At 43.1% G+C, this 16,409-nt stretch overlaps 1 protein-coding gene across 1 annotated transcript; it reads left to right on the forward strand.

The window, feature by feature from the left end:
- The first annotated feature begins 2,061 nt into the window (after positions 1 to 2,061).
- On the forward strand, positions 2,062 to 16,113 carry LOC149321412 (clathrin heavy chain 2-like). The gene is made up of 9 exons (XM_089512844.1): positions 2,062 to 2,096; positions 4,692 to 4,764; positions 7,587 to 7,818; positions 9,911 to 10,060; positions 10,837 to 10,955; positions 11,238 to 11,402; positions 11,553 to 11,666; positions 15,718 to 15,894; positions 15,997 to 16,113. The coding sequence occupies exons 1-9, from the start codon at positions 2,062 to 2,064 to the stop codon at positions 16,111 to 16,113; spliced, it is 1,182 nt and encodes a 393-aa protein (XP_089368970.1).
- The last annotated feature ends 296 nt before the right edge of the window (positions 16,114 to 16,409 follow it).

The following is a 16,409-nucleotide window of genomic DNA, read 5'->3' on the forward strand; positions in this document are numbered from 1 at the left end:
TGAGAAGGTACTCTGGGTAATCGCAGACAGCCTAGTCTTCCTTGGATGCAGTAGGTTTTTCCCAGAGGACCTGAGTGTGAGGGGTGGATTGTATGGAGGAAGGAGCTCCCGCAAATATACTAGGCCTAAAGCATGCAGTGCTTTAAAAGTTATTACCAACATCTTGTACTTTGCTTGGAAACTAATTGGCAGCCAGTGCAAGGATTTGAGAATTGGTGTTATATGATCGCCCTTAGTCTGGCTGCCATGTTTTGAATCAATTGGAGTGTCCAAACTAGGCAGAAGGGTAGACCCATGTAGAGCGCATTACAGAAGTCGAGTCTATAGGTTACCAGTGCATATACCACTGTTTCTAGGTCACCCAGCTCCAGGAACGGTCACAGCTGGCGTATCAATCAAAATTGATAACAGGCACTCCTGGCCGTCGCATCTATCTAAGCTGATGACTGAAGCTACAAGTCCAGGAGCACACCCAAGTTGTGGACACAGTCATTTAGGAGAAGTGTGACCCCATCCAGGACCAGTGAACATATCTCAATGTCCAGATTAGGGGTCCCTACAGTACATGGGTTTGCACTGGAAAAGAAAGACTGATGAGCTATAGAGTAAGTTTAAGGAAGGTATGTTTTATTGGGGGTGAGGGACTCTTCACAAGAATTTCATCAGTGCTTAATTTTAAAATGACACAGCAGAAAACCTGACAGTACAGCAGGGAATGGGAAATGTGACCCTCCAGATATTGTTGGCCTGCAAATCCCACATCACTAGCTATGCCAGAAAGGGCTGATGGGAATTGCAGCTCAACAACATATGGAGGGCCACATGGTCTCCCAGCCTTGCAAAACAGCACCCACTGCACCAAAGTACAAAAATCTTAGTAAGAAATCATTAGTTCTAAATTGCAAAGAGTAAGTGAGCAATATGGAAAACAGATCCAAGAACAAAACTTAAGTTTTGCAGGAGGCCTAAAAACTAAAGACCCTTCCGAGCACCAGAATATCCTTATATTTATACAAGATAATTAACTCAAATGCCACATTAAAACTGTTACAAAGAAATGCTGTTCCTGATTAAGCTCAGCAGGAAATCTTCCAAACAGCACAAACATCAAAACTAAGTTGCAAAAGGGAAGGGAAAAAAGAGCTTTAAAACACACACATATACACAAGAGAGAACAAACGCAAAGCATTACTACAATCTTCCTTGGTGCAGCTATAAAGCTACAATTCTATGCATATATACATACATACTTTAAAAGAAACCCCATTGGGATTTACTTCCAATTAAGCATGCATAGGATCAAACTGCACAATGCATAGCCCCAGCGCAAGAAGAAGAAAAGGAAAATTTAAACAAAGGATGGAAGGGATTATCAGATTTTGGAGTAGAGGAGAGCAGACACGTCTGAAAGTTAGGATTAATATTGTTAGAGAGAGTGGTATATCAATCTTTACAGGATTTAGGCCTTTGTTCAAGAAATATAGACCTTTCTAAATTAATAATCCCCAAGAGATCTTAACATGCCTCCCTCTTCCCCTGGTGGATCTTCCTGACTGGAGTTTAATTAATGCTGTAATCCTAAACACATGCATTATAAATCTAATTGATATAAATGAAAATTATTCCTACATGAGCCTACCTGGGTAGGTCAAACTTGTACACCTCCTTTCTGAAACATACATGCAACCAGACCACATCTATGTTTACTTAAAAGTTAGCTTCTCCTTTTAAGGACTTGCCCTGAAGTAAATGTGCAAAGGACTGCAGGAGTACAGCCCCATCACATACTTAGTCAGAAATAAGCACTGGATGAGATGTTATAGTTTCTGGAACAGTTAGGCTTTTTAGTTGTTTGCACTATCAGGTACTTGGGCTGAGGTTAGTCACTTCAAACGATGGTCACTTGATGGCACTCAAACCTATGACTTGCCCTATCAACATGTTGAATTTTCTACAGTATGGAGGCAACAAATCTAAACCTGTATCTGAATAACGCATACTCTCCAACATTTCAGATGAAAACTGGGACACATGTGGCCAAGCGACATTGATTTGGTCAAGATGGCAAAAGTAATTCATGAAGAAGGACACACAAGGTAAGAGAAGCTGTGACAGTTTGCTTTTGGCTGAGCTTATTGGAAAGGGCAAGATTCCACTCCTCCTAAATCCTGCAAAAACTGCATTTGCTCTTTGAACACAAACTGAAATAGGTAAGCCAGGAACAAAGTGGGGAGGGTGTGGCAGGAAGAGAGCGAAATTGGGACATTTTTATATCAGCTGAAAAAGTGAGATGACAGAGGATCAACAATGATTGTTGATCCAAATCAGCCAAATCAGAATAATTGGAGTGTATGGTAATGTCTTGATTTCACCAAGACAACTGGCTCAGGACTGTGAGCATTTCTGAATCCTTTGGATTGGTCTGGTCAAGGTATGTCCCTACCATGTATTGTAGATGTGCCTTCATTTCACCTGTTGACTTAAGGTGACCCCATTAATTTCAGAGGTTTTTCTTAGGCAAGTAATACTCAGATGTGGTTTTGCCAGCCTCTGAAATATAGCCTACAAGATCTGGTTATTTCATAGAATCATAGATTTGGAAGAGACCACAAGGGCCATCCAGTCCAACCCTTGCTATGCAGGACCTCACAATCAAAGCACCCCCAAGAGATGGCCACCCAGCCGCTGTTTTCTGCTGCTCCAGAGAATAGGACCCGGAGATTGGAGGATTCACACCACAGGAAAAGCGATAACACCTAAAAAGTAGGAAGAACTTCCTTGTGGTAAGAGCTGTTCGACAGTGGAACACACCTCCTTGGAGTGTGGTGGAGTCTCCTTCTTCGAAGGTTTTTTGAACAGAGGCTGGATGGCCATCTGTTGGGGGTGCTTTGATTCTGTGTTCCTGCATGGCAAGGAATTGGAGTGGATAGCCCTTGTGGTCTCTTCCAACTCTATCAAGTTTATCACACTGAGGCTAATTTTGGCATTAAAGAGAGATTGAAGCACATTTAAAGCATCCCACAAATAAAGTGAAAATGGCAGTAATTGTGTGAATGATTATCATATGTAATTGCGCAAATAAAGTGATATCAGAAATGCACTGTTGCTGAAATCCCAAACTTAAAAAGATGTGTGTCAATGCTTCTTTGTGACCACTTTAAAGGTGGGTTTTGTGTGACATCGTGTGAAATCGTTTCACATAATTACATGATTTTTCTGGGATTTTCAGAGGATAAACTCCTGATCTCCTTTGTGTGATAAACTCCTATGTTTCTATGACTTGCCCAAGGTCACCCCAGTGACATGGCAAGGGACCCTTATTTCTGTCCTGGGACAGAGAGATTCAAATATGGAAGGAGCCATTCTTGTTAATTTCTGTAGCATTTGTTGGGGATCTTCAATGGTTTGAGTGTTGACCTACAACTCTGGGAGGCAGGGTTTGATTCCAGCTTGGCCAATAAATCCACTGGGAGACATTGGGCATGTCATACTCTCTCAGCCTCAGGGGAAAGCAATGGCAAACCTCCTCTGAACAAATCATGCTAAGAAAACCCCATGATAGGGTCACCTTTGGGTCGCTATATGTCAGGAACAATTTGAAAAGCACACAACAACACCACCCATCCAAATACTGATTAGAGATGACCCCACAGAAAGAATCTGGTGCCTTTAGGGTATTTGATACTCCTGATTTTTGTACAAATACCAAGATCTGTATTAGGGAGGGGATGACCCGCACTGACCAAGTCCCTTTCATGTTCCATCTTCCACCTCCCTTTCTCCAACCACAGGTGGACTCTTCCAGTGTCTTCAGAGTCACTGGGTGACTTTCCATAGGCCATTGATCTGGGATTGGATTAGCTGAGGACAATCAAAAAGAACTAAAAGCCCACTGGGGTATTAACCTGTTTTGCAGCCCCTTGACTGCAAAATGCCTGCAGGATCCTCCCTTGTGATGGTCCTAATTGGATCAAGCCTGAATGCAACATAAAGCACACCTGAGAAAGGAGACCAGGAAGAACTTTGGAAAAAGAGTGTCCCTGGGGAGGAAAGACCAGCAGCTACTCCACACTGCAGCTGGGATGTAAGTTTTAAGGGATCAACATTCATTCTCTCTTTTAAGGATGGGGGTATTTTTTAATCACCTTTCCCTCAAAGCACCAGTTACTGCTGCTTTAAACAGCTTCATCTACCTTCTTGATTTGTTTGTTGTCAATCTGCTAAATCGTTTTGGAAATTATTTCTAATTCAGTTGTCTCCTCCTCCCACTTTTCCCTTTGTGTGTGTGTTGTGTGTCTTCAAGTCATTTCTGACTTGTGGCAACCCTAAGGGAACCCTATCATGGGTTGTCTTGGCAAGAGTTTTTCAGAGGAGGTTTGCCATTACCTTCCCCAGAGGCTGAGAGAGTGTGACTTTCCCCAGGTTTTATGGCTGAGCTGACTAAAGTTCAAATCCCAGCTCAGCCATGTAAACATACTGAGTGACTTTGGGCAAGTCACATGCTTTCAGCCTCAGGGAATGGCAATGGCAACACCCCTCTGAAGAAACTTGCCAAGAAAACCCTGTGATTGGATTGGATTTGGGTCACCATAAGTATTGAAGGCACACAACAAGGAACTGAAGGCACACAACACCAGTTCCAGAGTCGTAGTTCAACACTCAAACCATGCTGTTTTTGTTTTTCTTTGTAGGATGGCTTTGAGTATCAAGCAAATGATGAGTGAATCCATGAAGTCTCCAGTCCGTGTGGAGGTTTTGAGCCAGGTCAGTCTGTGGGCACCCTGGATCACACAACCTCCAGATCCGCAGGAGGGGAGATGGCCTGAGCCACACTTTGCAAAGGGTTAAGTTGGAGGTTGTCTTATTTTGCAATGCCAAGGGAGGCAGAAAAGGGTAAATTCACCATTTACCTATCCCAAACTAAGATTTTTGTTTCCTTTTCTCTCCTACATCTCTTGTGTTGCTGGTTGTCAGTGCTTTTTTGGTTTAAAAATTCACTATCCAATCTGAAAGAAAAATATTGAGAACTAAAAGACTGCTTTGTGGTTTTAAAATTGGTCAACCTAGGAGGGCCTAAATACCCTAAAGCTACCAGATTCCATCAGATCATGGAAGATAAGCAGAATCAGCCCGGGTTAGTATTTGGATGAGTGACTGCCATTGAATACCAAGTGCAATAGGCTATGTACAGTATCAGAGGAAGGAATTGGTAAAAAACACCTTAGTATTCCTTGCCTGAGAAGACCCTATGTGATCCATGGGTTGCCATAAGTCGACAGACAACCTGAAGGCACATACACTTGCGTTCACATATAATGACAAATTATTTAATTTAATAACAACTTTAATTTAATTTAATAATGAAACATTAAATTTAAAAACAATTTTTAATTTGTTGTTGTATGCCTTCAAGTAATTTGCAACTTACGGCAACCCTACAGCAAACCTATCACGGGTTTCTTGGCAAGATTTTTTCAGAAGGGGTTTGCATTTCCCTTTGCCTTCTTCTGAGGCTTAGAAAGTTTGACTTGTCCAAGGTCACCCAGTGGATTTCCATGGCTAAATTCAAACCTTGCTCTTTAGAGTTGCAGCCCAGCATCCAAACCACTCCACTGCCTTTCACCAACTTTAAATACTACTTGGAAATTCACACAGATAAAGACCTGGCTACCAAACTATTTGTTTAATTTTTTCCTATATTACTGGGTAGCCCTTCGGTCTGTAAAATATATTTTATCATACTTGATATATACATAAATTTCCAGCATAAATCAACATTTGCAGTAGCTTTCAGATTTACAGTACAGAAAACATCTATCAGTGCTGTCTACTTTTTTTATGCAAACAGGGAATAAAATTGTTGCAGGTTTCATAGAAATATCTTAAAATTAGACAGTCATAAAACCATTTTAAAATGTCAGTTTGTTCATTTTCATATTAAAGACTTCCCCCCAACTAGTCAGCAACAGAATGCACTTCATGAATTTTTCCAATTTTCTACAATTATTCTTGCTGTAGTTAACTTCCTAATGAGCAGGTCAGACCTACTCTCTTGATTAATCTCTTGATTAATCCCTTAGACAGCCCATAAGACCTATAATCGGAAAAACAATGGTCTGCTGTGTGACAATAACAGTCTGAATGCAGCAAGACAGATTGGCATTCAAATTTCCACTCAGCAATCAGTTCATTTGCAGCATACCTCTGTTTATAGCTACTCAGAAATGCCATTGACTTGTTGCTGTTGTGATCCTGCAAGTTGTTTCCAATTTATGGCAACCTTAAAGTGAGCTATCATGGGATTTTTTTGGCAAGCTTTTTTTCCAGAGGGGGTTTGTCAATGCCATCCTCTAAGGCAGAGATAGTGTGATTTGCCCAAGGTCACCCAATGGATTTCCCTAGTGACCAAAATTCAAATCCTGATCTCTAGAATCATAGTCATAGAATCATAGCTCAGATCAGAACACCATGCTGGCTTTCCCCATCAATGTACTTGTCGTATTTCCCAGTATTCATGCAAGCATTATAACTCCAAGCATTGCCTATGCCCCCACCGTGTGCCTACAAAATTCTGGGAATTATTACCAAAACAAATATATTTTTGATTCTCTGAGTCTAAAGTGTCAGAAGATAATATACCAGTAGGGTATTCTGGGAGTTGTCCAGTAAGAACATCATCACTGGGAATTCTGGGAGTTACCATCCAAAGAAATAACTTTTCTGAGATGTTATCCAATATATAGCAAAAGCATTGACATTTCTATACTGCTTAATAGTGAACTCAGCACTCTCTAAGCAGTTTACAATCTATATGCCAATCTGAGTTCTTTGGAAGATGACCATAATGCAAACTTGGTGAGTATGTATTGGGATTTTGCATAACCAATATCATTCACTGCACTATTAACCAGCAGCATCCTGCACAACAGGACAACTGATACTACAGTACCCCCATACATGTATAAAATCCGTGGATTGCCAGAGGTGGGCACAAGATGTTTAGTCTGCTGAGTTTGGAAAACTGCCATTCTTAGAATTCCTCTAGCCAGCAAAGTTGGAAGTTCTACTCCAAGAAAGTAACTTTTCTGAGCTCTGGTTATTTTTTGTTACTGAAGTATGAGCTAGCCAGGGAACAACATTGGAGACTGAGGACATATTTTCTGGATGAGGCTCCTGGTAATCAGATGGCTATTCATTAGAAAAGTGCATCATCATCTTATAGAAAGGAAAAAAATGCTCATATACCTGAACTCCATCCCCTGCCTCACCAAATTATGTACCTCTTCTACCAGGAAACTACTTCATGGCGCCTCACAAAGCTCTTGTGCTTGAATGTTCCTGGTCCAACACACATGAATACTTGGGTGAGGAGGAATCATGCTTGTGAGGACCTTGGAAGGACATTAAGCTAAATACAGAGCATGTTGGGTGGGGGATTCTGGGAATTTTAGTCCAAAAGGGTAAACTTGTCAAAGTTCTGGCCTAGAGTCTGGTGATGGGCTGTAGCTCTTTCTTTACATTGCAGACCAGCTCAGTGGGCATGTATAATTCCAGTCTTCACTAACCCTCTCTCCTCTTCTTTGCAGCTTCAATCCCATGGTATTGTAGCAGAGTACATTACCTACCCGCGTGTGACTCTCACCTCAGCCTCCCGCCTCTGTGTGCGGCACAGCCCTCCTGGGGACTCCTCCCAGCACACTCTCACCCTCCTGGATCCCCGTACATCTCCAAAGAAGGATGAGGCCCCTACAAGTTGGACCATACATCAAGTGCAAGGAGCACTGGCTAATCCTAGTCATCCACTGCTGGCTGTTAGAGGTATTCACTGGAAGCATTTCTGAGAGGAAATAGGATTCCAAAAGGAAAGTGGCTATGCTGGCTGCAGGATTCTAGGCGCTGTCGTCCAGAAAGTAGTTTTCATGAGATAGTAATAGAATCATAGAGTTGGAAGAGGCCGCAAGGGCCATCCAGTCCAAACCTTTGCTGTGCAGGAATATACACTCAAAGCATCCCTGACAGATGGCCATCCAGCCTCTGTTTAAAAACCTTCAAAGAAGGAGATTCCACCAGACTCCTAGGGAGTCTGTTCTACTGTCAAACAGCCCTTACTGTCAGGAAGTTCTTCTAATGTTGAATCTCTTTTCAAATAGCTTGCATCCATTGCTCCATGTCCTAGTCAGTGGAGCAGCAGAAAGCAGCTGTCATGTTAGTCTGTGTCAGCATACAGTAGGAGATTTGAGAAATAATTGGTTTATTTCAGCTTGTGCTTTCATGGATACTAACCCACCTCAAGGCATCTGAAGAAATGGTTTGGTAGCCATGAGAGCTCGTGCTGAAATAAACCAATTTGTCTCCAGTGTTCTGCTGGATTATTCATGCACACACCTTTTCCATTTGCCTTAGTCCAGAAAGGTAAATTACTCAGTCAATGAGCAGGGATGGAAAATGTGGCCTCCAGATGTTGGACTGCAATTCTCATCAGCCATTTCTAGCATAGTCAATGAGAGATGTAGTCTATCTCTCATTGGAGGTCCATGCATTCCCATCCCTGAGGTAAGGGGTGCGTGAAGACATTGGCTTAAGAGAATTGCAGGAGATAGTTGACTTAGGGTCACCACAGTACAGAGAAGAGGAGGCAAGGAATTGTTTCACTAAAGTTATGTAATAGTCTTGAACCTGAGTTGTAGACCTGGAACCTCCAAACTTCAGCTAATCTCCTTAAAAACAATGTGTAGAAAGGCTGTGTTTTGAATTGGCTTGCTATTGTACAGTAGGGATATATTTGTTATTCTTCAAGCTTTATCTTGGAACAGCAGCACTTCAAGGTAGACAATATTATGTGTATTCATAGTCAGTGGGATTAGTGCTCTGGAAGAGGATGGAAAAGTTATTTTTCTCCATCAGAACTCCTGGAATCTCCCAGCCAGTGTGGTATTTCCAAGGTTGGTGCTCTAGTGATCTGTGTGCGTGTTGCATGCCGTCAAGTTGTTTTTGACTTTGATTGACAAGGCAAACCTTTTGTGGGATTTTCTTGGCAAGATTTGTTCATATGGTGTTTACCTTTTTCTTCCTGAGGCTAAGAGTGTAATTTGCCCAAGATCATCCAGTGGGGTTCCATGGCTGAGTGGAGATTCAAACCCTGGTCCCCAGAATCATTCTGTAATGCTCAAACCACCACACTGTGCTGGTTCTCACTCTAATAATACAACCTGCTTTTGAGGGGCTCTTCAAGATTTGACAAAAGAAGTTGAGTTCTTGCAATACCGCTCCTTGTGTTTTGCCAGTTGTTGTCACCTCTGTGTCTGTTCCTTCCATTCTTCTGAAGAGTTGATTGTAGTATGGTATGCTAAGGTGGCCTGAGGGACAAATTTTCTTCTTTTTAATGTTTTAAGAAATTCTTATAGTATATTCAATAGTTATTTTACAGAGTTTAAAATTTTGCAGCTTTTAAAATGTGTCTGAGCTGTTCAAGGAGAAAGATGGGATATAAAGTAAATAAGTAATAAATTAAGAGGAAAAAGAAGGCAAGAGAAGGGGACATACTGTTCAATATGTCTTGGAATGTAAAAGAAACCCATTCAATAAAGAATTAAATGTTGCAGTTGACTGCGAAGAATTGCCATTAATTGTAGGATATATCATATAGATATTTTAAAAGAGGGGGAAGTAGGAACCCTCTCTGGCAGAAAAGATTGCCAAAAAAAAAAAATCTCAGTAGTTCTCCTTTCAGTTTGTCTGCTGTCTTTATGTGTGTGGGGCTTCTTATTCAATTTAGCATGGAGCCCCACTAATCTCTTAGGAAGATGTTGAGTATTCGGTGTCTTGTACATATCACTGGGCTTTGCATGTCAGATGGTGCTATGCCCGCCAGCTTCAGCTGCCCTCTGACTTTCTCTTTTTTTTCTTCTAGCTGGGCAGCTGGCCCAGATCTATGATGTGGACCAGCGTTCCTTGAGAAATGAGTGGGAATTTGCCCATCCTATTAAACACTGGGTGTGGTTGGATGCAGACACACTGGCTGTGGTAACAGAGAAAGATGTGTTCCACTGGACCATGAAACGTGAGTGTTGGAAGAATCTGGGGGAGGAGGGGCAGTATTGTAAGGTGTCCAGGGCAAAGAATATAAGGGGAAATGTTGCTTGACTGGAGAGGTTATTCTTGTGTGGAATAAGGGAGGGGTATGTAGCAGGTGTAAGGAACAAAAGCAATATGGAAAGCATGAGGATAAATTATCTGCTTTATAATAGAATTGGGAGGGATCTCAAGAAACATTCAGTCCAAAACTCTGCCAGTGCAGGAATTCACAGTTAAGGCATTGCTGAGCGGTAGCCATCTAACCTTGGTTGAAAAACCTCCAATCACATTACAAGGTAGCCTATTCTGTATTTAAATAGGTTTTACCTTCAGGACATCTGAAGGTAGTTTTTTAGTGTTCAAGCAGAATTGACCTTATGAGATGAACTAGGTAAAGACAACTTGGGCTTTATAAATGGATAAACTGATTCAATAAGCATGCAGAAACATGGATAAATTGGTTCAATAAGCATGCAGAGCTTGGAAATGTTACAGTTTTGTACTATGTTTCCTAGAATCCCCAGAGCCAGCATGGTGATGCTGGGTAGAGAATTGACGGGGTTGAATTACAAAACATGAACATTCTTAAGCTTTGCAAATGTGTGGAAATGAATGAAAATAAAATTCTGTGTTGGCTTTCCACAGGCATTTAGTGGGATGAAATATTGAAAGAAGATGGATAATCTGGGAATGGGTCACTTGGACCAGAGGCATTAAATAGGAAAGTTTGGTTCCATTTTTCGTCTGTAATTTCCCTTCAAGGTACCAGACCAAGATGGCAGTTCAGCCGGCATGAACGACTTTGTGGCATGGAAGTGATAGGGTATCACCGGGATGTCAATTGTGTGTGGATGGCTCTTTCAGCTCTAGGACTTGAGCAGGTACATAATCCAGTGGCCATGCATGGGTAGTTTTAAGGTTGAACTGATTGCTTGCTGAGGACTTTGAATATTAAGTCATAAACAATATTATGAAGACAGGCCAGAGGCCACATAGGAGGTGTTGTTATTCTTGTGTGCCTTCAAGTCATTTCTGATTTATGGCATCCAAAGGTAAACCTATCATGCGGTTTTCTTGGCAAAGCTTCTTCAGAGGAGGTTTGGCATTGCCAGCCTCTGAGGTTAGCAATCCCAATCCTAATTTCTTTATTTTCCTTCTTGCAGGGCCTGGTTGTGGGTTTGACCCAGCTGTACTGGCAGGGGGGTCCCTTGTCTCAGGTCATAGAAGCCCAAGCAGTGGCTCTGCCACAGCACAGATTTTCCAGAAATCCAAAACCTTCAACTGCCCTCTTGGCTGCTGTGCGAAGAGGCAAGGAACGGACTGGACAGGTGAGATGGAGTTTAGCTAAGGGCAAAGAAGAAGGAAGAAAAAGTTTGCATACAAGTCTAATGGATTTCAGAGACTGATAGGAAGGAAGAGGAGCCTATATAGTTGGTTTTGCTGACTGTGAATATTTTTTTCTCTTTTTTCCTTTTCAGTTCCATGTGGTGGAGCTTGGTCCCCACCAGGCAGGGAATGCAGCTCTGCTTAGTGCCCGTGGCACCTTGCCCTTCAAGGGACCATGGCTAGGGGACTTCCCCAGTGCTGTACAGGTAAAATCTTGCAGTCCTGGATGGAAAGTTTTCTTAGAAAGGGAACTAGAGATGTATGGATTGGGAGCTACACACACACACACACACAGGGGTATATTCCTTTAGAGTAATCTGTTTGGCCAGTGGGTAGGACAGAGTTAGGAAAAGTTACTTCTTTATACCACAATACCCTGAATTCCCCAACCACCACCATGGTAACTGGATTATTCTGTAGTATTTCCAGTACAAGTAACTTTCCTAAACTCTGACTGGAGATAACACTAGGGAAGGCAGGAATCAAAGGTAGAGAAGGCCATCTTTTTTCTTTCAGCAGACTACTTTTGAAGTTTAAGCTCAGAGCTGCAGGAGGTCAGGCTAAAGCCAGTCCCACCTGTGATCTGCTGCAAGCAGCCTCCCTCTGCTTGGTACCTTCAAGGAATATTTGAGTACAGTCCTAGTCATCATCCAGCCACCTGGGAGTGGAAATCACCAAACCTGGAGGAGCCAGTTTGAGAGATTTTGATCTAGAGCAGGCCTGTACAACATACAGCCCATGGGCTGCTTGCAGCTCACAAAGAATTTCAGGCGGCCCATGGCTCTTGCACTACCCAGCTTTTTCCTGGGAAAAAGTCAGGCTGCAGAGGAAGAGGAAGGATGAACAGGCACCCTTCAAGGCTCCTCAGCAGCCCAGTTTTTGGAGAAAGAACCAGGTGGCAGAGGAAGAAGACAGGCAAACATTCACCCTTTAAGGCTTCTCCACCGCTCAGCCTTCTCCCAAGGAGAGGACTGGGCAGAGGAGGAGGATGGAATTACTATTCATTATAATTATTTAATTATTTTAATCATTAATTAATCATTAATTAATGATTAAAATAGTTTATTCATTATTTATACCTTTACTTGAACTGCTAAAAACCTATTTGCTGCCCAAAGTTTAGCCTATTTAATTTTGGTCCCTACCTACTGCCAAGGTCTGCAGGTCTGATCTAGAGCCCAGAGGTGGATGCCCAAAATATCACCCAAAAAATGTGTAAAACATGCCTTTTAAAATACTAATAGTTATACAAATAGTTTACACACACACACACACACACACACACACACACTGTACACACACGCAAGAAAAATACTACTGACTGAATATATATGATAACAATTATGGTAGACACAAAGTCTTAGGGAACTGGGTATATTAAACTGGAGAAAAGAAGACTGCAAGGTGAAGTGATAGCCATTTTTAAATAGAGATGTCATGTAAATTATGAAGAAATCTTGTTTGTTTGTTTTTTGCTGTTCCAGAGACTAGAACACAGACCTGTAGATTCAAATTGCACCCAAATAAAAAGCCTCCACATAAACATTGGGAAGAACTTCTTTCATGTAAGAGCTTTTCAACCTTAGAATGGACTGCCTCAGAGGGTGGTGGGCTCTCCATTATTAGAGGTCTTTAAACAGAGGTTGAACGGACATCCTTCAGAGTGCATTGGTTGTGTATTCCTGCATGGCAGGAGGTTGAACTAAATGGCCCTTGTGGTCCTTCCAACTCTAAGATTCTGCAATTCTAAATGAAGGTAAAGGGAGTTTGTAGCATATGGGCAAATGGTATTGGTATGATGTTGGAAAAGACTGAATCTTAAGTTCCAATGTCACCAGAGCCTTATAGCAACTATTTCCCCGAACAGACAGGCCAAAATAAAGCTGCTTTGGGTCACTTTGGAAGTATACTGTTTAAATTATGCATGTGTCCTAAGAGGCTGAAATTTGCACCAGAGCCACACTCCAATCCTAAGGACTGGAGCAAAGCTTTGGTACAGCTTCTGGCCTCTTAAGATGTGTGTGTCATTTAAACAGCATACCTCTAAAGTGACCCGAAGCAGCTTTATTTTGGCCTGTCTGTTTGGGCCCTATGACAAGAAAGAAAGAAAGAAAGAAAGAAAGAAAGAAAGAAAGAAAGAAGTTACTTGGAGTTAATTTTTTAAGAAACTAACCTCTATAAAGGTATAACTATGGCCCTGTACAGATGGGCCCAATAGCACATCCTGGCGACGTACTAGGGTTGCTTCGGGGCATTGCTTATATATGCCCCGCAACCCTAGTATGTCGCCAGGACATCAAAATGGCGGCACCCTGTCTACATGGGCACCACCATTTTGAGGTAACGGCTGCATTGTGTCCAAACAGTGTGGTGCGGTGCTGCCGTTACATCCTAGCGCTGCTGAAAGGGCGCCTGTGGTGCCCTTTCAGCAGCGCCGGAAGGAGCTCCAAAACCGAAACGGAGTTCCTTTCATGCCGCGTATCGCTGGTGCAGCCTTTACACGGCAAACCTATCATGCTGTTTTCTTGGCAAGATTTGTTCAGAGGACGTTTGCCATTGCAGCTTTTACACGATTGTGCTGGCAATACAAAAGAGAAAGGGGCTGAGTGGCCCCTTTCTCTCTTTCCCCGCCACTGTCAGAGTGTCCTTGGGACATGAAGTCCCAAGGATACCCCTTTCCAGGTCACGGGGAAGCAGCGTTTTGCCGCTTCCCCAAGGCCTGGAAAAGTGGCGGATCAGGGCCTCCGGGGCTGCTGCTGTGGCAGCTCAGGCCCCGATCCGTTGGGGAAAGGGGCAGGTGCAGGCCGCCCCAAAGGGGCGGTCTATATCCCGCCTATATTACACTATTATTGTTATAATGTCTTAGCGGATAGCTTTGTTCCTTTTGTAGCCTAATTGTAATTTTCAGTTATTTCTATAGTGTTGTGATGGTGGCTTGACTAAATGGTGAAGTAGGAACATCTCATGGTTCAAATGCAAACCTCTTGGTCTGCTGCGAGTGTTGAAGAAACAACAAGGTAGACAGAAGGAACAGGGTTTGGGGTTTTGTTTTTTGGTTTTTACTGTATGCCTCTGGATTGTAGCATTTAGATGTTTTTAAGTTATTAAAAGAATAGAATTTAATAGAATCATAGAATCATAGAGTTGGAAGAGACCACAGGGGCCATCCAGTCCAACCCCCTGCCATGCAGGAAATCACAATCAAAGCATCCCCGACAGATGGCCATCCAGCCTCTGCTTCAAGACCTCCAAGGAAGGAGACTCCACTACACTCCGAGGTAGTTTGGCCGGTTACAGACCGGCACTTGGGACGTCCGCAGGACGTCCCATTTTAAAAAAGGGGCGTCTCTTCTAGACGCCCCTGGCTCTAATACGGACTCTGTCCATACAATATGGCGCCGGCCGTTCCACACGGCCGGTGCCATCTTTACGTATCGGACGCTGTGCGTCCGAACGTGTCGCGGCGCCTGTGACATCGTGAGTGCGCCAGCGGTGCCTCGCAACGTCATTAGGGCGCTGCAGAAAGAAGCTCCTTACGGAGCAAGTGGCGGCGGCGGCAGACCGCCTCAAAGCGGCGGTCTATAACTCGCCTTTGTTTCACTGTCGAACAGCCCTTACTGTCAGGAAGTTCCTCCTAACGTTGAGGTGGAATCTCTTTTCCTGCAGTTTGCGTCCATTGCTTCGGGTCCTAGTCTCTGGAGCAGCAGAAAACAAGCTTGCTCCCTCCTCAATATGACATCCCTTCAAATATTTGAACAGGGCTATCATATCACCTCTTAATCTTCTCTTCTCCAGGCTAAACATCCCCAGCTCCCTAAGTCGTTCCTCATAGGGCATGGTTTCCAGACCTTTCACCATTTTAGTCGCCCTCATTTGAGAAACAGAGAAAAATAGTTTTAGAAATATGTAAGTATAACAGTAATGATATTTTGGGTGCTGGGAATATTGATGTAATTATGTGTTAAAAGTAAATTTCCAAGTTCTCCGAATATATTGTTATTGTGTGCTTTCAAGTTGTTTCCAACTTATGGCGACCCTAAGGCAAACCTATCATGCTGTTTTCTTGGCAAGATTTGTTCGGAGGACATTTGCCATTGCCCTCCTGTGAGGCTGAGTGCATGTGACTTGCCCAGGGTCACCCAATGGGTTTCATGACTAAGCTGGAAATTGAACCCTGATTTTCAGAGTCGCAGTCCAACACGCACACCACTACGCCACATTGGTTGAAATCTAACACCCTTATTTTCCGTCCTTTAGTTCTTGACTGACTTGGGTGTGGCCATGATACTTACAAAGCATGCCTTTCTCTTCCTTGTGGATGTTGAGACAGCAGAAACCATCCATTGCATCCAGCTGATCTGTGACATTGTTTTTACTACTGTAATTGATGATGACAGGCCCCATAGCCTACTAGGAGTCTGCCGCAGTGGCAAGGTGAGTTTGAGTGAAATTGGGCTGGGTGTGGGCCATGGAAGGAGCAGAGCTGTGGGCTCTCAGTTCAGGTTGTCTAAACTTTGTCTCCCTTCCTTCTCACAGGTCCTCTCTATCTCCATCTGCCCTGATGCCCTGTGGCAATATCTGTCTCACCATCCTGCCAGCCTTTCCCTTTCCCAACGAGTGCTGCAGCTGGTAGGTGAGATCCCTCCTCGATAGACGGTTGTTCTTGTGGAGTGAATTATTACCCAAATAAGGAGGACCAAATATGACTACAACATTACATATGTGTCTTCTAGCCCTCTTGGACTTCCTTGGGTTTGTGGAAAGGGAGAAGCAGTTGGGTGAGGGGGGTGGGCCAAATGTCCCACAACAGTGGTGGTCAGTATGGAGCAATGACTGGTGTGAAGCACCAAGCCTGTTGACCTGGTCGTCTGGAATAAGGAAGAGGCATGGGTAATACTGTGGAGAAAGAGGACTGTTGTAACTATGAATCTGATTTATTCTTATTTTGT

Source organism: Sceloporus occidentalis, unplaced genomic scaffold (genome assembly GCF_023333645.1).
Source record: "Sceloporus occidentalis isolate IW3139 unplaced genomic scaffold, rSceOcc1.0.p SCAF_1, whole genome shotgun sequence".
Lineage (NCBI taxonomy): Eukaryota > Metazoa > Chordata > Lepidosauria > Squamata > Phrynosomatidae > Sceloporus > Sceloporus occidentalis.

Coding starts and splice junctions, on each gene's coding strand:
- LOC149321412 (XM_089512844.1), top strand. CDS start 2,062: ATGGCAAAAGTAATTCATGAAGAAGGACACACAAG. Junction 4,765..7,586: donor GTGTGGAGGTTTTGAGCCAG/GTCAGTCTGTGG, acceptor TCTTCTTTGCAG/CTTCAATCCCATGGTATTGT. Junction 7,819..9,910: donor TCCACTGCTGGCTGTTAGAG/GTATTCACTGGA, acceptor TTTTTCTTCTAG/CTGGGCAGCTGGCCCAGATC.